Consider the following 25,947-nt stretch of genomic DNA (forward strand, 5'->3'; position numbering starts at 1 on the left):
AATATAGGAAAAAAAAGTTAGGAATAGAAATATAAGATAAAGATGGGTTACCCTCAAAAAGAATAATTCATGGATATTCATTGAAATCTTCTAGATAATTTCTGATAATAGAAAAAATAAAACCCAAAAGTTATGGTGTTAAAACTTCCAAAAGGCCAAAAAAAATTTTTTTTAAAAATCAGAAGATTCAAAGCTTCAAAAGTATTGAAATAAAACTATATATATATAATTACGCAATAGAGAAATACAATAGAAAGAAGGGAATCCATGATTATAGCTTTTCCACTTATGTATTGGACTCCTCTCCTTCTTCGGTCAATGCATCAAGGTTAGGATTATTTGATTTGTTCAATAAAAATTTGAACAAATCAAAAGATTCAGGCCCAGCAATTAAATAAACAAAACAACAATTGACAAACTTATAAGAAAAAGCAACAAATCTATAATTTTTATTGAACAAATCAAATAACCCTAACCTTGATGCATTGACCGAAGAAGGAGAGGAGTCCAATACATAAGTGGAATATGTGAATTGTGAAGCATGAGCCGCCCTCAAAAAAAATCTTGAAGAAAAATAAGTTTTAAGGAGAAAATTGTGTTGCGGCAAAAATAAGTTTTTGGGGCTTAGGTTTTCTACGCAAGCAATTCTTAAATAGAAGAGAGTAGAGGCGGTGGGAGAGTGTCCTTATTTGGGTAGAAGTCTAATTTGCATTCGAAAAGGAAAACAGTGATGAGGTGGAAAATTTAATTTAATTTAAATTTAATTTAAATATTATGCTGACGTGGAAAATTGTGGGAGCTTCAAAAGCTTCAGTTTTATATATATATATATATATATATATAGATTAATTTGTTTCCTGTATAAAACTATGAATAGTATCATCACGTTATAAATACTATCATTTTTAATTATTAGAAATGATAAATTAATATTACCATTAATATTATTAATTTCACACCAAGTGGATAGTGTATAATAAATCATTTTTACATTTTTTTTGTTTGGTTTTTAAGGAAAATGTTTTTTTTTTTTTTTTATAAACAAGGAAAATGTTAAAAGTGCTATGATTTTTACTCCATCAAGCTTACAAATTAATGTGACAATATATGTGATTGATGGATTTTTTTTTTTTTTTTGAAAGTGTGATTGGTGAACTACCTAATAAATGAATTTTTGAAATGTGTTTTAGTAATCAATGACACATCAATTTGTAAAATTCATATAATAAAAAATTCATATTCATCAAATTACTTTGCATTTAAAAGTTGACATATTAATTTATATAACCAGTTTAGTAAAAATTTATTTAGTAAAGTTTGTACTCTGCTGTACCCAACATAAGTTCTACAAAGGATTTATTACCAAAAAAAAAAAAAAATAGTATGAATGAACATGATAATTAATGTTCTTAGTGCAATGTCAATAATATAATAAATAATTTTTTAAACTACTTTTTATTTGTTTAAAAATCAATACATCAATTTGTAAGGTTTAAATTTATAACATTATTGTAGGTTTCAGTTAATAGCATGGTTTTTGAGTGGAGTTTGTGGTATATTTTTGTGTTAAAACTTCTTTCTCTTTCCCTTGCGCGTGTGTGTTAGTTTCTTAAAAAAAAAAAAAACTAGTCTTTATTTGTTGTCAAATTAAAAACTTGAAGTTTAATCCCTACTTATATCATAAAACAACTGGTATTTTAGTCTGATGATAAAAAACAATCATATAGAGCGAATGCCACTTGTAGGGGCGGGTTTTTGGGGCCCAGGCCCAGCAAGTAAGTGGTTCTGGCCCAAAAGTCCCCAGACAATGAATTTGTAGAGAGTGGGTTACAGAGCTAGGACTAGACGAAGTAAACGTCAGTTAGATGTACGCCATGCAATAAGTTGGACGTGAGAATATTCCACTTACGTTTGATAAGATATCGGTCCGAGGAGACGTATACGTGCGCCTCTTGCTCTGTTTACAGATCAATAGAATTCTTTAACCTTTCTCTCTCTGCTTTTTCTTCAATCTCCGATCCCCTCTTCAAGGGGATCTCCTTCTCTTATATAGCCTCCTTGAATTGATAAGAACCCTACACTTGTTAACCATCCGGACCTTCACTTGAGTGCCTGTCCCATTGGACATCTTCCTTATCTTTCTGTGAGTTGCACTAGCCAATGTAATACTGTTCGCCTGTCTTCTCCACATTAAATGCGGTTGAAAAAGTAGCCTTCTTGCATTTAATGCGGCTGTTGTGGCTTCTCCATGATGCCTTACATTTTCTTCTTTCCTGCTGTGTGAGGCTCACCCTCCTATCCACGTTCACCTGGATGAGTTCTTCACTGTGGAGGGGACACACATTGGGCCTAAATTCGCGTGTCCGAGGAGGCATTCCTCCTCGGACGTCTTTTGGACCAAACCGGGCTCAACAGGGTTGGGCCGGAAGTCACTCGGGCCCCTATTCCCCGTTGGGTCATGGCTGGGCTTTGTGGGGGTTCCCAGGCCCATTTGTTGATTTTGGGAATTTCGTCCCTACACCACTAATTTAAAATTCTATCATATCTGTAAAAAAATAAAAAATAAAAAATTGTAACATCACTCTTCTTTATAAATTATAAGCAAGAAGTCGAGTGAAGAGAAATGACCAACATAAAAAAGAGAAAAAAGAAAAAGAAAAAAGAAGAGAATGTTTTCTCTTAGCCAACTAAAGCTAGGAGTTTTTATTTTATTTATTTTCTATTTATAACAAAAGGGATATCCAAACTTTTCTTAAGTGCTTGTGAAGGGGGCTCCCAAAAAAATAAAAAAGTGCTTGTTAAGTTAGTATTTACTATTTCTTCCCCAATCACTACGAGTAACTAACAAAAGTTACAAAATTTTAGGTAGCACGGGTATAGTAGGATGCTTTGATTAATACTTTTTTTTTTTTTTTTTAAATTTTTAGCAAAATTCACATTATGTATTTAAATTTAATTATATATATACACACACAGTGATTTAACTAGAAGCACTACTAAATTTTTTTATTTTTTATTTAGAAAAAGGTAAAATAACAATTCCACTCAATATCCTCTATATTTATGCTACAAAGTTTATTTTGTAGTTTGTACACTATGAGAAATTCTGTTTTTTTATTACTAGGAGTTCTGGGTATTAGTGTAAAGTTTTTAGAAGATCAAAGATCAATATAGTTATGCCATCGATCAAAGGTTAATAATTATATTATTAATCAAATGTATGAATTTTAAGTTCTTGTAGTTTAAAATTATGTATAAAAAATAAGTTTATAAATCAAATAATAAATAACATCTCGAAATTTAAAATGTAGGTTAAAAACATAAATAACATGCGATTTAACAATTAGATTTTAAAATAAATAGTCATGTTAATATTTTTAGTGGGAATTGTGGTTACAAATTAGTTGTAGCTAAATTTGGGATTGAGATTCGGTGCACCATGCAATTACCCTCTCTTCTCTCACAAAATTTTTTATCACACCCACTTTTTAACTATTTTTTACTTTATTTTATTCAATGCTTAAGATTAAAAGTTGTTTTTTTCCACTCTCAACTTCAGCCACCCAATACTACTGCATCCGGTGCAATTTCCTAATCTCAAACCCCAAATTTGTCCAAAAGATTGAGTACTATTAAATTTTTTTTTTTTGAGGGTGACTATTAATTGTATTTTAATTTTCAAGAATTGACTTTTTTTTTTTTAAAATGAATAAATTGTCCTAGTCGCTCTAAAAGCTATCTCACACTTCCATTAAAGACCATCACAACAATATTCCATCAACCAAAGTAAGTTGGCTTCTTATCAACAAAGAAAAAGAAGTAAGTTGGCTTTATTCCATAATAATAATAATAAAAAGTAAGTTGGCAAGGAATCACACGAAAGAATGTTGCTCATAATTCTAAGGGAAGAATTGGAATCTTATTTTTGTAGCTGCTTTAAAAAATTTTATTTGCTTTCACTAAAGTTGCCCATATATGGAAAGAAAAAAAAAGAAAAAAAAAAAGAAAAGAAAAGAGAAAAGTAAAACACTACTAGAATTTCTTGCCAAACACGCTTTTGTTGGTTGATATAACGTCTCTCTCGAGGCAGGTACCCTTGTGTTTTTTGCTTGACCCTCTCTGCTTAACAGTAGTTCTCTCTCTCTCTCTCCAAACTAACCCAAAAAAAATCCCACAAAGACTGAGAGACTCTCTGTCTGAGACAGACCCAGAAGAAAAAGGAAGCATGGGAGACGAAAAGAAGGACAAAAAAGTTGAAACCGGGAAGAAGGTACCGATAGCAGGAAAGAGGAACATACTCATTACAAGCGCCTTGCCTTACGTTAACAACGTTCCTCATCTCGGAAACATCATTGGCAGTATGTACTATGTACCACTACTCTTTTATTTATTTCCTCTTTTATATCTGTCTGCTTCGTTTTTACTCTTTTCTTTTCTTGTAATAACTAATAATTGTTTTCCTGAACTCAAATCATCTGTATCGCTTTATGTCCACGAATCACAACTTGACATGTATTGATTTTTAACTTTACGAGCTTATTTTATTTTATTTTTTTAGAACTAAAACATGCCATGATAATTGGCTAAAAATCTTCCTTTTTAATAGCAGGTTACCACATGTCACTTTTTTTTTCTTGGTCATGGAGTAACTTAGGTTTAAAATGGAAAAAAAAAAAAAAATTATATACAAGGCGTGTTGCAAATGGTGGAACATAAATTGGCACACTAAGAATGAGACAATATAATTTTTATTCCATGATCTTCACATACCTGTATTGTCTGTGAGTGTATGTACCATAATTGGAGTACAATATAGCGGGGAGGGGGGAGGTTGGAGTACAAATTTTTTTTTTTTTTCCTCTTTTAGGTTGCAATATCTAAATTTAGTTTGCAACATAGGAATAAAAATTCTGTCCCACTATGAGCGCTAACATTTTATGTTCCACCAAGCACGTCTTTTTTTCCTCCTACAAAGTTTAAAGTGGAAAAAAAACACGCACACACGCACTCATGGTATATTGCAATTAGATTAGTGGAGCATAGAGTGGCACACTAAAAGTGGGATAGAAAATTTGTATTCATAACATACAGTCAACATGTGTATTTATGCCAATTTCGTTGTTAATGTCATGAATTAATTGTATAGCCAAATCAAATATCTCCTTTTTGAATGAAAAAAAAAATCTCACTAATGATTTATTGTCTTTTAGTTATTTGTTATGAATGAAAAAGTGATACAGCGAGAGAAGGTGTAAAAATGTTTAGTGACATAGTATTTTTTGATTTAATAGGAGGCTATGTGTAGTATATGTTTTTGAATTTTACATTTTAGAAATGATAAATAGGGGTTAAGTTCTATGAACTAAATTCTTGCGAGATATGTGTTTTATGGTGCTAATCATGCGGGGGTAAAATATATCTTCCCTTTAATTTTTCTTCACATTCTTAGTATTTAGTATGTGCATAACATAGCTCGATTTATCTTTGTTGTTGAATGTCCAATCACTGTCTTCATAGCTAATTTTGGTACACATGGAACAGGTGTTTTAAGTGCTGATGTTTTTGCTAGATATTGCCGTCTTCGTGGCTATAATGTGATTTACATATGTGGAACTGATGAATATGGAACAACAACAGAGACAAAAGCTTTGGAGGAGAATTGTACCCCAAAGCAGATTTGTGACAAGTAAATTGTTCATTGTGGCAGAGCATATTTTATGATTTCAATTGATGTTTTGGTTATTGAAGGTTTCCTTTTGATCTGCATATCTAGAAATAGAATATCTAACTCATTCACTGATGGTCACTTTCTAGTGCAAGGTCATAAAGAGGAAACTTTGTATGATGATATATAAAATTTGTTATGATTTCTTTTGTCCTTTTATTTTTGGTGATAAGTATGGTGACTGGTGAGAAATGCAGGGCAGAATGTTTTACTTTCACCTTAAGTTTTTGGATATGTTACTGAGTTGCTTTTCACGCCTCTGTTACAATTCATTTTAATTACTATATTCTTCCTATAGGCCTTGTTTGGATTGAGGGGGGGAGGAAGGGGAAGCAAGGGGGAGTAGAGTAGAGTTGCCAAAAAATTAGGCCAATTTTTGGCCAACTCTACTCTACTCCCCCTCAATCCAAACGGACCAATAGAGTCTCTGTGCATTGATATTGTTGGCATTCCCCTATTACTCTTAAAAACCTTTGCTCTTGGTTAAGACTTCAATAAGATGGCTATAAGTGATAAATTGCTAATTTTCTCAAAAGCTTAAGTTGTTAGGAATGGTGAATTTGATCATATAATCATAACTCTAACAAAAAGTTGTATCTCAGAGAAATTTCAACTTTTAATTGCAATGTAGATATTACGCAATTCATAAGGAAGTTTACAATTGGTTTAACATAAGTTTTGATGAATTCGGGCGCACATCAACTCCTCAACAAACTGATATCTGCCAATCAATATTCAAGAAACTGATGGAGAACAATTGGCTTTCTGAAAACATGATACAACAGGTACAAAGTTACCATAATGGTTTGATGTGCTTGTAAAAGTGATTCTTTTCTTCCTTAGCCACTGTTCTTTTTTCTTCTTTTTTTTTTGTTGAATACTGCAAACTTGCAGCATTATTTACTCAATAATGAATTTTAATTCTACAACAATTCAGCTTTATTGTGACACATGCGATCGTTTCTTGGCTGATCGATTTGTGGAAGGCACCTGTCCATTTCCAACTTGTAATTATGATTCTGCACGTGGGGACCAATGTGAAAAGTGTGGTGAGCTTCTAAATACAACTGAACTTAAAGATCCAAGATGTAAGGTATGTGTGCCTCTACTTTCTCTTAAGTTCTGCTTTCTTTTTGAATATTTTCCCTAGTTTATACTTAAGTTATAATTAACAGGTATGTCGGAAAACTCCCCAAATTCGTGATACGAACCATTTATTTCTAGAGCTCCCACTGCTGAAGGATAAATTGGAGGTATATATCAATGACATGTCAGTTGCAGGATCTTGGAGCCAGAATGCTATTCAAGCTACTCATGGATGGCTTAAAGGAGGATTAAAACCCCGCTGTATAACTAGGGATCTTAAGTGGGGGGTTCCTGTTCCACATGAAAAATTTAAGGATAAGGTTAGCAAGTAATTTTTCATGTTTTTTAGAAATTTGCCATTTCTCTTGATTTTGGGGATTTACCATTTCTCTTGAAGTGGAGAAGTTTCTTTTTGTAGTAGTCCTAAAGAAGTTTGCAGGTTGACTTCCAGTCCTTTTGCTTGTAGTAGTTTTGGCAAGTAATCCTTTTGCTTTCACTGATTGATCATGATCCCTCCAATTTTGTGATGCTAAGGTTTTCTACGTATGGTTTGATGCACCTATTGGTTATGTCTCAATCACTGCATGCTACACACCTGATTGGGAGAAGTGGTGGAAGAACCCTGAAAATGTAGAGCTGTATCAGTTCATGGGCAAGGACAATGTGCCATTCCATACTGTAAGAATTTTTAATCACATATAATCTTAGATTTATATTTGTTAATTTACAACAGCTTCTCTTCCATGTTTTAGCTTAAAAAAAGGATGCAAGAACTCGTTCTATCAAGGATAATATCTTCATCCGCCCAAAAAAAAAAGAAAAAAAGGATAATATCTTCATCTATGGCATTTTCTGTTGAGGGAGTCGACTTTCTGAATTCTCTGAGATTTTGTTAGCTTTGTATTTTTCAGTATTTTTTTGTTGTTGTTTTCCTTTTACTGTTTTCTATTGCTCCAGGTGTACACATATAGTGGGTATTTTTATCTCCTACCAACTATTCATACAATATACATAGACACACACACATCAATGCAACACTATTTGATGCACCTCATCTAATCAATATACATATACATATACCTGATATTATTATATAATATAGTGCACACATTCTTGTATGTTTATGACTATCAAGTTATTGAGTTAGTCAATTTCAGCTAAGCCTGGCTCAATCTTGGTTTTGTGCAAGGCTACTATTACTTGAGTGCAATAGTGATTTTTTACATATTAAATTTGGTCTCTCCTTAGAGAAAACTATTGTTTCAAATGATATCTGAAAAGGCCAATCCAGTATATAATCTGGTGTTCCAAGTTTATTAAGTTAAACATTATATTTTCATGCATTGGCAACCGCCAGCATGGATGTACTGCATGCCACCATCCTCTAGTATCAATCAATCAGGTCCCCTCCTGTCCCTTTCTTCATAAAATTGGGAGTTGAGATATCATTATTAGACCTTTGAAATGTTAATTTTTGAAGTTAGTTCCAAAAGCCTTTTAGTTCAACTAACACCTCCTTGTGTTTACAACAAAGACATCTAGAGTTCAAATCTCCCTCTCTTAACTATTGAATTATCAAAAAAAAGTTTTTGAAGTTAAAACTTACACGGGTTAGTTAAAGCATTATTTCACTATATCAATAAGAGTCAGATTTTTCCTGCCAACTGCTTATTTGCTTTTTATAATCTCATTCCAGGTGATGTTTCCATCTGCACTCCTTGGAACTGGAGAAAACTGGACATTGATGAAGAGCATTAGTGTTACAGAGTATTTAAACTATGAAGCAGGTATACTTTAGCCACCTGAAGTGGTTGTCAACTTGTCATTATGTCACACCTTACGTTGATTGGGTATTTGATGCTTTAATTATTTATTTTTAAGCTCTCTTTGTATCATTATCATCATCACTACTGTTGGTTTTATTATAAATGTTGCAGGAAAGTTCTCCAAAAGCAAGGGTATAGGAGTTTTTGGCAATGATGTCAAAGATACTAACATTCCCTCAGAAGTGTGGCGATACTACTTGCTGACTAACAGGCCAGAGGTAAGTTCTGTTGATGAGGCTTCTGGTGATTCTTGATTTCTGCACTCTACTTGCAAGTTCTAATGCAGTTTTTTCCCATTAGGTCTCAGACACATTGTTTACATGGGCAGACTTGCAAGCAAAACTAAATACTGAGTTACTGAATAATTTGGGCAATTTCATTAACCGAGTATTGAGTTTCATTGCCAAACCTCCAGGTCAGTAAGCTGCTTGCAGACATCAAATCCTTATAGTGCTGCTCTCTCAAATTGGAATTTTCTTTGAAAAATAAATGACTAAAACACCCCGTCTTCGGATTTATTTTTAGCCATATTTCGGTACCCTAAAATCTTTGCATTCTGGAAAGATATGAACATGACTTTAATCCTTCTAGTGCTAAAAAGAACAATTATCAAGTTGTAGGATAAAAATATCACTTTCCTAAAAGAGAAAAACTACATGGGTTGAATGTAATTGGAGATGGCAGATCATGGTACTGTGCAATTAACAATTAAACTCTCATCTGTATTAGCTAATATGATAAAGCCGTCTTGCTTTCTACTTTACTGTTCTTTGTTGCAAAAGAAACAGAGATGTACCTTGTCTCCATAAATATTCTTACGTATTGGACAATATAAATACTTGGATTCCCAGGAACTTCACAGAATAATATAATCATATATACTTAAATATGTCATATCTGGTACAGTATTATTAAACAAAATTTTCTGTAATTGATCAAGGATTTAAATCATAACTAGAATTGTTATCAATAACTTCAATGACATGGGCTATTAATTTATGAAAAAACTACTTGCATAATAATTTTATTTATATTTTGTACTGTTGAAGTCATAGGATTATGTATCTACATATCTAGTAATTGTGGCATGATTTCTGAAAATTTGGCCTAAAAGTGCAGTGAATAGTATATTATCTCAGAGGAGACCACCTTATTATCTTAAATTCATGTCTTAGCATCCATTTTTTATAACTTGACCTTTTGGATCGTCATATGATGATTGAAAGTTTGGGTTACGTGTGTTCACTTGTGCAACTGAAACTTCAGGCAGTCACTTATTGGTTACTTTCTTTCCCTCCCTATGTCATATGTTCCTTCATCTTTTTAGTGAGAATTAATTTTTGCAGGACTAGGATATGGATCTGTCATTCCTGATGCTCCAGGGGTGGAATCAAATCTCTTGACGAAAACATTGTCAGAAAAAATTGGTAATTATGTGGAGCAATATGTAGAAGCAATGGAAAAGGTGATTAAATATAGTTATGGGTAATTTAATCTTTATGCATAATAATTTTCTATAATTCAGACTTAGGTATCCTCTATGCATTATTTTACCAAGAAGGGGGAACTATCCATGTTTCATATGACAGGTTAAACTAAAGCAGGCATTAAAAATTGCAATGAGCATCTCTAGTGAGGGGAATGCATATCTGCAAGTAAGCTCATTAAAACTTAAAAGTTATATTTTATTGATTGTTCACTCTATTTTCAACTACTGCTTATTCATCAAATTTTTTAATATACAGGAGAGCCAATTCTGGAAACTTTACAAGCAAGACCAAGCTTCCTGCTCTCTTGTTGTGAGAACTTCAGTGGGGCTGGTTTATCTTCTCTCGTGTTTGTTAGAACCTTTCATGCCATCATTTTCTATCAAGGTACGCTTCACATCCAGCACTCAATACATTGTTAGCTTAAGAGTAAGAGGTATCTTCCAAATGGTTGTCAACCACTGACCGATTCTGCATTTTCCAATGCTGAAGGTACTAAAGCAGCTTAATTTGCCTCCTGAAAAAATTTCACTTTGTGATGAGACTGGAGATCTTGAAAGGGCAAAAAAACCTTGGGAAAGTCTACCTGCTGGTCATAAAATTGGGACACCAGAACCTTTGTTTAAGGAGTTGGTATGTGTTTTATTCTTTTACTCCCACCTCCAATAATTATTTTTCCCCAAATCTGTTTGCTTTTCTAAATGTTTATTTTGTAATTCATCTTCAATGGTACAGAAAGATGAGGATGTGGAATTTTTCCGGGAGAAGTTTGCTGGAAGTCAAGCTGATAGGGATGTAAAAGACAGAAGTCGAAAAGAAATCACAGAGCAACTAGGGAAAACAAAACTTACTTAATATCCAACTATAATCTCATTCCAGGGAGTCCGGAAAACTTTTATGACATGTTCCATATTACTTGAAAATTAATGTTGAAATATTTCTCTAGCATATCACCTTGTAATAAGCTAACATTCCATGTAAATTTGTGACAACTGTTAAAGAAGAGCAGCATAGGATACTTTTAGTCTATTTACATGGCAGATAAGTATAGAACATAAGAATGTACAGGCTCTCACAATGACAAATATCCTTGAGGATCCTTATCTTTCCATGAATTAAAATTTGTCTATTGAGGGAATACTTCCAATATTGAATATATAAAGTACAGATGGAAATAGATAGGCCTTTAATTTGTCTACTGGTGTAAAACATTCAGCCTCACTGCTGCAGTTTTTCTCAGCATGCTGCTTCTCCACATTGAAAGTTTCGCCAAGTTCAGCTTAACAAGCCCATTCTTAGTTTGTAGTAGCCTAATAGGTTCAAGTTAAAACTAGGGATGGAGCCAGGAATTTGATTTAGGAACCCTTTTAGAAATACAAATCTACATTAATCTTATAAGTTCTATTTCTAACAAAATGTTAGGGTAATTCTTTTGGGCCTAAATTTCAGTTATATACTTATTTGAAAACACTAGCTTCGTTACCAGCTTCTTGCAGAGAGGTCTTAAAGGATTTTCACATTGAATGTGCTCAAATGCAACCCTAGCAATACTATCACCATGAACATAATGGGAAAAAAAAGAAGAAGTTTGCACCATTGACAAAGATACTCACTCATCATTTAATTTCCACAAATATAATTTAACAATAAAATTTTCACCAACAAAATTTCCTTAAACAATGCAAAATAGAACCCAAAACGATTCTGCCAATTTGCACAAAAATACATGAATTTCTCCCCTTCAATTTGCTAATGCTAAAAACTGATGCCAAATGGACAATTACTTTAACAGTTAGATATTTCTATTGAATTTTTATCCAAGAAAAAAAAAATAAGAAATTTTTTTTACTAAATTAGCATATATACAATTAAAAATCCATCACAACCTTAGGGGGTATATCTTTTTTTTTTTTTTTTTTGAGACAAAGGTAAGCGAAATATTATTAAGAAAATCCAAAACTAAAAAATACACCACAAGTTCAAGGCAAATCCGAATGGAAAACATCTTCCACATCCTCAGGTAGAGATTCTACCCATACATCAATATCTGCAGATAAAACTGCTTTTTTAGCTAAACAATGAGCTAACCTATTCCCCTCACGCCGAACATGCTGAAACAAACAGCTCCTCAACGTTCCCCCAATTTGCTTAGATTCATCAATAATGTGACCAAACAAAGTACGACAGCAACCAAAGCCTTTCAAAGCAGCAATAACCCGATTACAATCACCTTCAATAATCACTTGAAACACACACAACTCTGCAGCAAACCTCACTGCCCTACGAGTTGCCAAAGCTTTAGCCATTTCAACAGACTGAACCGAGCCAATATTCTGCCGCAAAGCTCCAATAATTTGCCCATCACAGTCACGAACAACTACACCAACACCTGCTGACCCGGTTTCTGCAAAGAAAGTTGCATCGAAGTTCACTTTGTAATGATCCTGAGGGGGAGGAGACCAACGCACCAGGGACCGACGCACTGGCGCACTCTGCACTTGAGGATTAACTTCCCAAAACTCATCAACTAAGCCCCGAGCTCGCTCACCCAGTTCATGCAACCTTAGGGGTATATCAAACGCATGAGTTTGTAATTTTTTTTTTCTTCTTAATACCAATGTCGAAGTTATTCAGCCAAAAAAAAAAAAAAAAAGAAACTCATGAGTTATTAATCATCATAATAATAAAGCTTAAACAGCTATAAAAAGGCATTTAGATTTAAAATGATTAATATTTTTAAGTTATCAAAGAAGGAAAAAATAGTGTTTTATTTATTTATGGAAGATAGTGTTTTTCTGGGACAAAACAATTAAAAAATACCAAATAGAATTACACTTATTTAAGGGAAATCGCCGTCTGTGGGAATCGAACCCACGACCACATGGTTAAAAGCCATGCGCTCTACCGGCTGAGCTAAGACGGCTCTTTTATTATAGCATCTAAATAAGATTATATCTTACATTTAGAATTTAACCTTGATTGTTTCCTGCAAATTACACCCAAGAAGTCAATTGCATCAATATCAAAATTAATAGTTACCTATTATAAAAAAAAAAACACACAATAATAATTTTGAATTTTTTACAATTTTAATCCTTAAAAATACGTCTCCTCGAAGCATTGTTGTTTAAGGCCTTAAGCTTAACCTATCTTGGCACTTAAAAGTTAAAACTTAAAACACCATAAAATAAATTGTTTGTTGTTGTTGTTGTTGTTATTATTATTAGTATTACAAATATGTTATTTGCTATAAGGCTTTTAAGCAACTGATTTGTATAGCAAGGAGATAAAAATCAACTACAATACTTGTTTTTTAAATTTTTATCACTCTTATTTTTAATATTAGAAATATTGCAAATTTGATTACATAGATTTTACAAAATTGGTTTGTTAAATTAAATATAAAGAAATTAAACATTTAAACTGATGTGTTATCAATTCGCAAGGAATTAATTTAACATTTATTTATCATATTGTTTTTTTTTGGAAATTTATTATATTGTTAAAGTGACATCAATGATCAATCACATTTATTCTGGATTGGTTTCTAAGTAGTTTGCACTAAAATTTGTGACATGCTTTAACATTTTACTATATTTAATTAGTAACAACTTGTTAAGAAAAAAATAATCAATTTTTTTTGATAAAAAAAATCAATTTATTCTATATAGGGTTGGCAAAATCTTCTTGTCTAGCATAAATTTTTCCATATCAAAGAGGTGATGGGCATGAGTGAACTTTGCTTGTCTCGCACCAGTTAAAATTGCACTTGTGTAATTTTAAACTATATTACACATATATACTATTCAATTTTTTTTATTAGATGTGATTTTTAACAAATCTTTCATTGGATTATTTTTTTTCTTATACTTGAAATACTTTCAAAATTTTAAGATAATTTGATATCATAAATTTTAAGTTTTCATATTTAAAATTGTGCATAAAATGAATTTTTTAATCCAATAACAAATAACATTTAATTTGCACAAAAATTAGTATACTTATTAAGAATATAAAGAATATATAATCTAACAATGAAAACATTTTTCATTCTTAATTTCTATAATAATTATTAAAAAAAATTTAGAGGAGTAGTTTTTTCTTTAATTAATTAATTAATAATTTTATTTATTTTTAGGAAGCTTTAGAAATATTATAGAGATGAAGAATAGGCTCTCTCTTGCCATTATAGACAGTCACACTTTGTGTGAGTTCAAACTTCAAAAAAGCAAAGAAGCTTCTTTCACTTCAACAATGGCGGAAATCTCCGAAGAACCTCCAAATCCAATACCTCCACAACCACAACCACAACCACAACACACACACCAACCATCCGAATCAACCATTCGAAAAGCCAAACCTGGACTCAAGCGTCTCACTCTCACTCTCTCAGTCCTCGTCTCTTTCATCTTCGCTTTCCCTTTCCTCTACAAATCCGTCGAAATCCACCGCGCTCCACTTCCCTTTCGAGAAATCGATTCCCTCTCGTCCCAAATCGGATCCAGCACCAACAGCCCCTCGCTTTCATTCCCTTGCCATTTCCAAGCAATCTTCGTAAATTTCAACAATTCCAACGCGGAAACCCTAGAGTCTTTGATTTTTGACGAACTGACCAAATTGACCTCCAACACAACCTCGCAATGCAGTACATCATCGGTAAAGCTTGTGAATTCTGGTCCAATTTGGTCCTTGATCGGGGCCGTCGATTTTGGCGGTGATGATGAGAGTGTCGACGAGGCTTTGGCGGGTGTGTTGGGTGGTGAGAAGGTGTATAGTGTGGTGGTGGTGAAAGGGGAGAGTGAGGAGGTGAAGGGGGTGGTGGGGAAGTATAGGCATGGATGGGCTGTGGGGAGGGTTTCGGAGTTGGAGGCGGCGGAGAGGGTGGCGGAGATGTTTGTTAAGGTGTTTGTGAATGGTGGGAAGGAGGAAGGGTTCATTCATGGGGAGTTTATGCCTGTTGGGGCTGATGGGAGGATTGTGCTTTCCTTTAATTTGCTTAATTCTAACCCACATGATTGGGTTTATGATTGGTATGAATCTTGGCTTTTGACTCTTTTGTTATTTGTATTGTGATTTTCTATAATTTGTTCAATTTAAATTCACATGATTGTGTTTATGATTGGTATGAATACTGGGTTTTGACTCTTTTAATTCAAAGTTGTCTATATTGTGATTTCCTATGATTTGCTCAATTCAAATTCACATGATTGGGTTTATGATTGGTATGAATCTTGGCTTTTTACTCTTTTGTTATTTATATTGTGATTTCCTATAATTTGCTCAATTCAAATTCACAGGATTGGGTTTATGATTGGTATGAATCTTGGCTTTTGACTCTTTTGTTATTTGTATTGTGATTTTCTATAATTTGTTCAATTTAAATTCACATGATTGTGTTTATGATTGGTATGAATATTGGGTTTTGACTCTTTTAATTCAAAGTTGTCTATATATTGTGATTTCCTATAATTTGCTCAATTCAAATTCCCATGATTGTGTTTATGATTGGTATGAATATTGGGTTTTGACTCTTTTAATTCAAAGTTGTCTAAATTGTGATTTCCTATAATTTGCTCAATTCAAATTCACATGATTTTGTTTATGATTGGTATGAATCTTGGCCTTTGACTGTTTTAATTCAATGTTCTATATATATTTATGGGATTTGAACCTTGAATGTTGTTGTTAGAAGCATCAAGAGGTCATTGTTGAAAGTTATATTGTTAAAATGGTATTGTTTTCCAATGAGCTCTAGTTCAATTGACACTTCCTTCTTCTTAAGAATGGGTGAAGGGCCTGAAGGCCGAGGTTGTGGGTTTGAAAATTCATTGGTTGTGTGTCTAAGTTACCAAATTATTGCTTTTTGTTTGTAGGGTTTTATGTTAGAGACATGTTAAAGTTGTTTCATTTTTGTTATGTTTGATTTTAAGGGAAAATAATTTGGTAATTAAGTTGATTGAATAAAAAAAATACATTTATAACACAAGGTTGGCTACAAATATTAAGTCATTTCTCCATAATTTTTTTTTTGAAAGCATTGGTAGCGAACAGAATCTTGAACTGGTTTCCTTGTAGACGTTTATCATGTCTTTGGTTGTGGCTTTCAGTACAAATATCTAAATATTGCTGATCTCCTCAAATATCTCAATATCTCTGATGGATAGCATAATAATAAGATAACGGCTCAAAGTGAAGATTCTCTGTTTTGGTTTTTTGTTTTGGTGTTTTGAGTTGTTGGGTATATATTTGAAGTCATAATTTCTTGCTTTATGCTGTGGTGAAAGTTATGTCAATTGTTTTTTACTTAATTTTATTTTTGATCATATCCATCTTTTAGATGGTAGGAAGCTTACTAAAAACATGTTTAGCAGAAAATTATATTTATTCTAGTTTTTCTTGCATTCTTGATAGATTTATATTTGGAGTAATTTTTTATTGCTTTATCCTGTGGTTAGAATTATATGAATTGGGCTTAGTGTTATTATTAATATTTTTTATGGTTCGTTTTCATCTTTGACATGGTAGGAAACCTAATCAAAACATGATTATCATCACATAATATTTATTCCATTTTGTTCTTGCATTCTCTTGTTACTGCAGGGATTTTCAAGCAATAGATGATACACTATTGGCCCCTATAATTAAGGCTCTAGGACCGGTAGCTAACATCAGTGTGGAAAGTCAGGTAATAAATGTTCCAAAGTTTTTAGAAAATGCTTATCATTGTTTTGTATTATGGCTAATTGGCTATCTATAACGTCCTCATATCTGATTGTAATTTGATTTTGTTGTCTGCCTGCTGGACAGGTTTTATACCATACACCAAAGTCTTCATTTTCTTTCTGGGACGATAAGAGGAAAGGCTACATCTTTAGCACCAAGGATCTTCCTTTCTTTGTATGCTTCTTTAAATCTTTAACTCCTCATGATTTAATTGTCAAATAGAAATTTAGAAGAGTATTTCTAATAATCTATATTCTCTTTGCCCCCTTTAATGTTTCATTTAAGTTCTTGAAGTTTCTTGGTGCAAAGATCTAAAAGCCTATTACATTTTAGTGTGTGTGTGCATGAATGCAGTCGCCTACATGTTTGCTCTCTACAAGAACCCAAAAACAAAAGTTTTTTTTTGGGGGGGGTGGGGGGGTGGTTAGCTTAAATCACCTTTTCTCCCCTTTTAAGAGTGTAAAATGGAAAGTAATGTATGGATTATTTTACTTCAAGATCCAACAGGTGACACACATATCACTTCTCATTAAAGGGGTAGTCATTTATGGAGTATTTTACTTCAAGACCTAAGAAATCTGTGCATTAGTTAAAGACTTTTATTGTATTATGATGTTACTGATAATGATAGCGGCAATATGTGGTGACACAATGGGAACATAATGTATATCAGCATTATATTGTTTAATCAACTTACATAAGTGCTAAGTGCAGAGTTTCATTATTCATTAGTCAAAGTGCATTGGCCATAAGTTATTTTTTTTGTATGTTTGGAGAAACCCAAATTAATTGGAGCCAAAATTTCCTTACCTTTTGTTTGCTCCGAAAATAATGAGGTCACTGTAGTTAAAAAACCTTTTTCCATTTTCTTCATTGAAGTATGTGGGCAATGTAAGCAAGGGCCATTTTTCTTATTTATCTGTCTCTGTGTGTGGATATTGTTTTTTTTGTATTTTTTTTAACAAAAGAGGTTTTTTGATCTTCTTTTCTTGTTATTTTGAATTATATCTGTAATTTCTTTCTAATTTATTTTGTTAATGTTATTTCCCTTTTATAATAGGTCAATTCAAATGAGTGGCACTTGGATACTTCTATTGCTGCAGGAGGGAGATCAAAGATATTGCAATTTGTGGTGTATATTCTTTAACTAGATTCTCCTTTTAGTTAATATCTCAATGGAAGTATTTTTATCTGATTTTTAAATGAACTCTTTGAGCAAAATTGCAATGTGCTTCCATCTATTGACAATCTGATATAAGGATCTGAGGATATGTGGCCTTTAGTTGATGTATGTCCAGATTCTAAAAATTGGTGTCTGTACTCAGTAGCGGGAAGATGTTTCCATTCTTAACAGCTTCAATGTCAATGTTCTTTTTATTTGCTTTCAGATATGTACCATCTGCAAAGGAATGCCCTCTTCTACTACAGCTTCCAAATGGAGAGATTTCTAAGACGAATGGATTCATATCTCCTGTGAGTTATCATACCTTTATATTATCTTCATACTTACAGTTCTTGTGAAATTTCCTAGTGTTACTAAGTCTGACTAATGACATGATGAAGATGTGGGGAGGTGTAATTGTTTGGAATCCCCAAGGTTGTCTGATGGATTCAGAAAGCCAGCATCCTATCAGGCAAACAATTTCCCACCAGGTTAGATGTTTTTTTCAAAGTCGTTTATATGTATTCTGTATATCATTTGAAAACTGACTTTTGAATTTAAAAGTTGATGTTTATCAAAGCATGAAGCCAATTGTCTTTCCCAATTTCCATCTATTTCTTGTTTTTGCTAGAAACTGTGTGTAGTGACAGAACATATGATTTACAAATTTTTCTACCCCTTTGGGAAAAAATGTGTGGCATGTTTTTTACAAGAGATAGATTTTACATAAAAAGAAAAAGTTGAACCATAGTAGGAGAGAATACAAAAGAAACACAAAAAGATGAGAAGGAATAAAGGTATATAATTACAAAGGGCTAGAGACTCCGTTAGTGAAAGTGTGCTTATAATACAAACATGCACAATCACCTATCAAAAAAAAAAAAAAAAATACAAATATCTAGCTCGTCAGATTTTTATTCAGAACTTGAGATGGTTAGACATTCATGTTCTATCATTGCAAATGGGATTTAGTTATTTTCTCAAGACTGAAAGATTGATGAATCCTTAATCTGAAACAGGATCTGCAGAAAGTTTTTGAAGTTTTCATGGGGCAATTCCGACAACTTTTTGGTCTTAAATCTGACGATCTTTATTTTGGTTCCTCTGGCACATACAGTCTTTTAGCCAGTGAAAAAGGCTTCTCAGAATGGTAAGAAAATGATTCTTTTGTTATCTCATTAAAATGATGGGTTGAGTAACTTTTGCTGTATGCTTACGCTTATTTTACCACATTTGTTTTGTTGTAAAATCTGGTTAACTGTAAAATATTTTCCGGTCAAACTGTAAAATTAAGGCAAGAAGTAAAATGTTTTACACTTAAAACAAGTGTAAAACATTTCACATCTGATTCCTCATCTGCCATGGTGCCACGGTACCATCCCCTTCCCCAAATTCTTATCAGCCACAACCACCATGGCCGACCATCTCTCTCTCTCTCTCTCTCTCTCTCAGCATAGCCTCCATGGCCGAGCTCCTCCAAACCTGCCGTGACCTGCCACCGCCACCAGAGGCGGTGGACTCCTCTCATCTCACCTTTTTTTGATCTCACAGTCCCAAAGGTTCTTAAGTTTCAATCTGAGTTTTTGGGTTTATGGGTTTTGGGTTTTTGATCTAGGTTTGTGAGTGTTTTTTTTGCTTTCTTTTCGATGGTTTTGGAGTGGTTTGGTCGGATTTGTGCCGATTTGGTGGTTTAATGCTCTGATTTTTAGGTGCTGGCTTGTGGTGGTTGGTAGGTTGTGATAGGTCATGGTGGTGGCTGGCTTTTTTCCCTCTTCCGGATCTGGTTTTTGGGTGGTTGGTGGTTTGAGCTTGCATTTGGGTGGTTAGTGGTGGCTGGTAGTGGTTTGCATTTTCAAGTGTTTAGTGATGCCAAACACTTGAAAATATCTTCACTGTAAAATATTTTACTTTGAAACAAACAGAGCATTAATTAAAACAAGTCTTCTTAATTCTGCATGTAAAATTTTGTGGTGTAAACATTGACAGACTGCATTAATCTTAGTATTCCAAGTGGCAGAAATGCATTGCTGTTTTAGTTGTATGCTTTCTTATGCTTTTCTTAATACGGTATGGTGCATATTTAGGTCTTCCAGAAACAAGGTTTTGTGAGTTTTGAAGGCTTGTAATAGTTGATTGAACTTTACCTTATATTATCATATGTACTTTCCATATCTTGACTTGGCTTGTATTGCATCCACTATAAGGGTATTCTTACTGGGCATTTGCCTGCAGGGAATTGGATTTCCTGGCACGGCGACATACGTGCTTTAATCTTCATTCGTGTGCTACAACACTTGGATCTCTTTCCAGATTGGTATATTTAACAGTTCTTCCACATTTCATTTTCTTCTGTTCAGTTTAGGTATTGGTAAATAACACCCCATTTCTTTTTCATGTAGGTTCAATCACTGCCAAGGATGATTATCATGGATGAGATTGGTAAGCAGGTGAGTTATCAAGATGAATGCTTTCTGATTGATCTTCTGTAGTTCTGTTTTGCTGCAATTGTTTAAGTAACTGGTGGATGTTCTACTCCCTAATTGAGGAGTGTAAATGGTTATTTGGGTTTATTGCCCATGTCATTGTGCAAAATATATGACCTTCCTTTTAAATGAAAATTATAATAATGGTTGAAGAGAAAGTTACTTCACTATTAGGAATATGGGAAAAGGACATGAACATTCTGCCTTTGCATAAGACGAAAGAGGAATCACAGTGAAAGTAGTAATGGATGAAGATTATGCTTAACTATGTTCTGCTTAGAAGTTATTTCTGTACACTTATGTTACTACTTCACTATATTTTCCACTGTGTGTTTATCTTTGTGAGCAAGTCATTTAAATGACAGTTGAAAATATGGTTATAATACTATATTTCAAGCCGAAATTTAGATACCATGATTGCAACCATTAAGTTGGGGATCTGATTTGAAAACAGTGTAATAGAAAAAATTTATCTACCTAAAATATGACAGTTTAATTTTAGCAGGTTTCATACGCACGATCTGTAGACATTGCTTTCATTTTGTATTTATTTTGGTAAACAATGTGTTCTAATGAGCATTTAGAAGAACATGATTATTGAGGTCTATTTTAAGCACTTCAGTGACTCCTCTCTCTTTCTCCCTTCCTCCCTGTGCTTTTATTACCCTTCTTTCTTCTTTCTGTTTTTGTTAGCTTAAATCCCCAAACTGTAATCATTTGGCCATCCTGCATTTTCATGACATGTACAGTTGTCTTCTGTTTACTGCCACTTTTTTCTTATGACCAGAAGAGAAGACTTCAAGTGCCATAAATTAACTTACCATTGTGTGTTATTAATTCTTGCTATTAGGAAGAATGTGTCTACTTCCTATCACAAAATGTAGCATCTTTTTCCTTCCAGACTTTCTGCTTTGTTTCTTTCATGAGAGCACATTTTCGGAAATGGTTCTTTGTTTTTTAGAACAGAGAAAAGAAATTTGAGTTGGAAGATATTTTTATGAAAAAAGACATCTAATACACTTTTGTTGAAAAGATTTCTAAAATAAACTTCCAGATGCTATGAGCATTATTTCATTTTTTGTATTCGCTGCCTTCATGTTTTATATTTTACACCAAAATAAATATGTAGCCTTGAGTTTATTCTAAGTTAAGATTACTAAATCATCCTAATAATACTCAAGTGACAAGGGTTGTGAGTTGATATATACTTTTGACGAGTTTTCACTGTATTTATTTTTATTAAAAGAAAAATGAGAAATTGTAAATACATGAGGAGTACATAAATGGGACACCCAAATAGCTACAACCTATGATATAAACCTGTAAAATCAATAAAAACTCTGAAAAGAAAAGAGAAGGAACGGTTTCCAAAACAGACATTGACTCAAAAGACTGATCTAAAAAAATAATAGATTAAGCTTATTCCAAACCAATTCTTCTTGACACCTTGAAAGGTCTGGCTATTTTGTATATGAGATCATGATTCTTGTTTTGATAAACTTTTAGCAGTTCTAGCTTATGGAAGTTTGTGCCCCTAATTTATTTTTTGGTTTTCTCCTGGATAAGGTAAAGTATTCTCTTGAGGCGGCAAACTTGGCTCAAAGGAATGCCTCTCTTGGACTTTATGATGCTTCAGCTGGTATGTTACTCCAGCTCCTTGTAGGTTGTAGTACTTTAGCTTCAATTGAGGAATTTCTGCTATATTCTCATTGCAGCAACCTAATATATGGTTTGCTCTCTTTCCTTGTCAGTGTCCTCTAGGCAAGCAAGATCTCTGGCAGAAGATGCCTTCTTTCACCCATCGATTATGTCTGTCAGCTACTACTCCTTCGAGCATTGTTTTGCTGTCTATTCGGTTAGTTACTTGAACATTTGAGTATTGTAGCTCCTATTGAAAGAAAATTTATTTTGAATATCTTTACAGTCAAATTATTTGTTGATAATGTTTAAATTGTAAATATTTGCTAAACCATGACCATATATATAAAGGTTTAAATGGGCTCAAATATCATTTATCTATATCACTACTTAAGCTAATATTTACTTTTCAATAAAAAGAAATTGAATGAAAAAAAAATCTGTGCTAACAAAAATAAAATAAAGCTTTTTTCTTTCTAAAGTTTTTGGATCAATGCCCATTTTCATTCCCAAAAGGTTGTGTTGATTCCTGTAAACCAAAATTTTAATATTTATTTCAATAGTCGGTCCTACCTACATTAAATGGCACTCAGCTGAGTTAAACATGCTGCTGTTGAACTTTTATATTTGTAGTTAACATGTATAGATTTTTATACAGTTCAGATTGTGGACTTGTCTTGCTTGTTTGCAACTTGAAGTAATCTTGACGCTAGATAGAAGTCTTAATGGGCTCTAATACCAATTTTGATGTAGAATCTTTAAGAATTATTCAGATTTCTTGTGAGATTTTAAAGGGTTCTTGAATGGGGTTTGATTTGTAAGGTTTATGTAGGCCTTTAATTACAAAACAAAACAAAAAAAAAGAAAAAGGTTTATGTAGGCCTTAATTAATAAGAAGATTGGATCTTGAATATGTTTTGGTATTAAAGCAGTGAGAATGAGAAATAAAGAAAGATAAATACTTGGCACCCTTTCTAATTTACCCACTTATTTTCTATCTCTATTTCCTATTCCTGCTAGTGTGGCTAACCGAATTGAGAGGCTCCAGCGGAATTTCTTATGGGGCAGTTTTGGAGATGATCCTAAAATTCATTTGGTTAAATGGGCTACTGTTTGTTCTCCTATTTCTTCGGGTGGCTTAGGGATAAGGAAGATTAGACTCTTCAATGAAGCTTTGCTTGGGAAGTGGCTTTGGAGATTCGGGATTGAGGAAGATGCCCTTTGGAGGGAAGTGATAGAGATAAAATATGGATGTATGTGGGGGGGCTGGTGTACCAGAGCTGTGATTGGCCCTCATGGTGTTGGTTTATGGAAAAATATCCATCAGGGATGGCCTTCCTTCTCTCGCCATATTCTATATGATATTGGTGATGGGTCTAGAGTGAAGTTTTGGCAGGACCGGTGGTGTGGAGAGACTTCTCTTGCTGTTAGTTATCCGGACTTGTTCAGATTTTGCAGGAATAAGGATGCTAGTGTGGCTGAGCTTATGATGTCCACCAATGGTGTCCGCTTTTGGGATGTGAGATTCGTTAGGGGTGTGCATGCTCGGGATCTAGAGGCTATGTCTGATTTCTTGGAAACCATTTATGGTTCTTCTATAAGGGGGCTAGGTGAGGATAAATTGTGTTGGATTCCTAGCAAAGTTAAGGGTTTCTTGGTTAGTGATTATTATAGAATTTTAGCTGGCTCCGCCTTCTTTGGTTTTCCTTGGAAAAGTATTTGGAAGCAGAAGATTCCCTCTAGAGTTGCTTTCTTTGTTTGGACTGCTGCCTTAGGGAAATGCTTGACGATTGATAATTTACGTAAAAGGAAGGTATGGATTTTGGATTGGTGCTACATGTGTAAGAGAAATGGTGAATCGATTGACCATCTATTCCTTCATTGTCCTTTTGCTTCGGATCTATGGTCTATGGTTTTGGGTCTTTTTGGAGTTTCTTGGGTTATGCCACACTCTGTTTTGGGGCTACTGCGTTGTTGGCAAGGCAGCTTTGGTCGTCATCGAAATGGTTTCATTTGGTCTATCATTCCTCATTGCTTATTGTGGTGCCTTTGGAGGGAGAGGAATAGTAGATGTTTTGAAGATTCTGAGAGATCTATTCCGGACCTCAAGCTTCTCTTTTTTAGAACTTTAAGGGATTGGTTGTTTGCTTTGCAAAATAAATCTTTCCCTTCTTTTATTGTTTTCCTAGACTCTTGTAATTTTTGTATTTGATTTCCTATCCCTTGTTCACCTCCGGTGCACTTGGGTGTTCCTTTTTATCAATATATCTTATTACTTATCAAAAAAAAAATACTTGGCAATCTCACTTAGGTTTTCTTAGCAATCACACTTAGGTAGGAGTAGGAGTAGGAGAAGGCAATCATACCCTTAAAATTAGCTGTTGGAATTTCAATAAAATCAATCTCATTATATTTCCTTTATTGAATACATAAAGAGACTTTTATAGGGTATTGTTAGTTCTTTTAGAAGGACAAGGAATCCTAAATAACCTTTTCCTCCTAGATAACATTTTCCTAGAAAGACAGAATCCCTATAATAATGAAAAACAATTAAGAACTTCTAAATCAAATAGAAAAAGGACTCAAAAACTAAAAATAAGATTCATGAGCCTCTATAACACCCCATTGCAACTTTTTACAAAAGATATGGAAACTACCAAACTAACCTATTTTATTAGAACTTTATTATTATTTTTTAATTGGTGAGTTACACACTCACCCAGTGGGTCTTGAACATGACCTCACTCTTTGCATAGGACTTACAAGGGGAGATGTCATTTGAGCTAGAGCTCGTTTACCCTATTCTATTAGAACTGGACTAGCAACTTTTTTAACGTAAAGAAACTTAATAGTAAGACTCAATTATAACTATAGTAATTTTATAAAGGCGTTGGGTTCCACATTGAAACTAGACCACAATTCTTGAATTTTTTAGTATTTAATCTCATTTTTCTTCGAACTATTTACTATCGGCCCCAAATCTCATATATGAATGTTTTCTGCTGCCTGTTTGCACAGCCTTTCTTTCTGCCAGTTTCAATGCATGTCCTCCTGGCAGCATTAAGAGAATGGAGAAGATACAAGATAGAAAACAAAAAGTACTTAGCATGGAAGGCTGAAGTGAAAAAAAATTCTTGAAGTCATTTCCTAAAACTGAGTTGACATGAAGCAAGGCTCCAATAGTTGGATGGCTACTAAGCTAGCCTAATGAGCGCAGGACGAGCCAGTTGGGGGCAAAGGGCACATAGTTGCCCTGCCTCTATAAGCTTCGGGGAAGAATTTGGCACTATATGTTGCGTTTTGGCTTGTGTTTGTTCTTCCTCTCTTTGAATGTAAGTTCCCCTCAAACCACATGCAAAGCTCAAGATACACCAATACCATTGTCTTTTTGTAAATATCTGTAGACAGTGATATTTATGGTCCTTTGATTGAAAGGCATTCGTTTGATAATTTTATTTTTGGTAACATCCTTCAGGATTAATCTTTTATACAAAATCAAGTCTCTAAATGCAGTCATTCTTCCCTATTCCTTGATATATTTAAGTTGAAATTGTGCCATGTTCATCAAAGTAAGAAAACAACTGAGAAGGCAATTGAATTTTCCAAGGTTGGGGTTTAAAGTGAATAAGTGATGGTTCAATGGTAATATTATCCCTTGAGACTCAGAGGGTGTTTGGTTATTGATTTCAAAACATATTGTTTAGTGTTTAAACACTAAACAATATTGTTCAAAAACAAAAAAAATATGTTTGGTCATTGATTTCAAAAAGTATTGTTTAAAAAATATTGCTCAAAACATATGTTTCAAACAATAGTT

At 33.5% G+C, this 25,947-nt stretch overlaps 3 protein-coding genes and 1 non-coding gene across 4 annotated transcripts; 2 read left to right on the top strand and 2 right to left on the bottom strand.

Moving 5' to 3' along the window:
- Positions 1-4,104: 4,104 nt before the first annotated feature.
- Positions 4,105-11,264, top strand: LOC126699150 (probable methionine--tRNA ligase). The gene is made up of 14 exons (XM_050396799.1): positions 4,105-4,358; positions 5,542-5,686; positions 6,357-6,510; positions 6,663-6,818; positions 6,901-7,131; positions 7,346-7,489; positions 8,508-8,598; positions 8,749-8,855; positions 8,938-9,052; positions 9,984-10,102; positions 10,227-10,292; positions 10,383-10,511; positions 10,617-10,757; positions 10,860-11,264. The coding sequence occupies exons 1-14, from the start codon at positions 4,226-4,228 to the stop codon at positions 10,977-10,979; spliced, it is 1,851 nt and encodes a 616-aa protein (XP_050252756.1). The 5' UTR covers positions 4,105-4,225; the 3' UTR covers positions 10,980-11,264.
- Positions 11,265-12,103: 839 nt separating this feature from the next.
- Positions 12,104-13,245, bottom strand: LOC126701232 (uncharacterized). The gene is made up of 3 exons (XM_050399337.1): positions 13,231-13,245; positions 13,099-13,110; positions 12,104-12,616 (listed from the first exon to the last, which is right to left on the bottom strand). Exons 1-3 carry the CDS (start codon positions 13,243-13,245, stop codon positions 12,104-12,106), a joined length of 540 nt encoding a protein of 179 aa, XP_050255294.1.
- TRNAK-UUU (transfer RNA lysine (anticodon UUU)) lies at positions 12,975-13,047 on the bottom strand. Its single transcript has one exon. It is a non-coding gene; the product is annotated as a tRNA-Lys (tRNA).
- Positions 13,246-14,296: 1,051 nt separating the features above from the next.
- On the top strand, positions 14,297-25,642 carry LOC126699152 (uncharacterized). The gene is made up of 12 exons (XM_050396801.1): positions 14,297-15,154; positions 16,725-16,809; positions 16,932-17,021; positions 17,908-17,981; positions 18,236-18,320; positions 18,411-18,500; positions 19,029-19,159; positions 20,242-20,323; positions 20,409-20,456; positions 22,059-22,131; positions 22,244-22,347; positions 25,149-25,642. The coding sequence occupies exons 1-12, from the start codon at positions 14,379-14,381 to the stop codon at positions 25,266-25,268; spliced, it is 1,758 nt and encodes a 585-aa protein (XP_050252758.1). The 5' UTR covers positions 14,297-14,378; the 3' UTR covers positions 25,269-25,642.
- The last annotated feature ends 305 nt before the right edge of the window (positions 25,643-25,947 follow it).

This window comes from Quercus robur, chromosome 9 (genome assembly GCF_932294415.1).
Source record: "Quercus robur chromosome 9, dhQueRobu3.1, whole genome shotgun sequence".
Classification (NCBI taxonomy): Eukaryota; Viridiplantae; Streptophyta; class Magnoliopsida; order Fagales; family Fagaceae; genus Quercus; species Quercus robur.

What these genes read in the sequence shown, in the direction of transcription:
- LOC126699150 (XM_050396799.1), top strand. Translation starts at nt 4,226, where the DNA reads ATGGGAGACGAAAAGAAGGACAAAAAAGTTGAAACCGGGAAGAAGGTA. An exon ending in CCAAAGCAGATTTGTGACAA is followed by an intron (nt 5,687 to 6,356) that starts GTAAATTGTTCA and finishes ATTGCAATGTAG; the next exon opens with ATATTACGCAATTCATAAGG. An exon ending in TGCCATCATTTTCTATCAAG is followed by an intron (nt 10,512 to 10,616) that starts GTACGCTTCACA and finishes CCAATGCTGAAG; the next exon opens with GTACTAAAGCAGCTTAATTT.
- LOC126699152 (XM_050396801.1), top strand. Translation starts at nt 14,379, where the DNA reads ATGGCGGAAATCTCCGAAGAACCTCCAAATCCAATACCTCCACAACCA. An exon ending in CGAATGGATTCATATCTCCT is followed by an intron (nt 18,321 to 18,410) that starts GTGAGTTATCAT and finishes GACATGATGAAG; the next exon opens with ATGTGGGGAGGTGTAATTGT. An exon ending in TGGATGAGATTGGTAAGCAG is followed by an intron (nt 20,457 to 22,058) that starts GTGAGTTATCAA and finishes CTCCTGGATAAG; the next exon opens with GTAAAGTATTCTCTTGAGGC.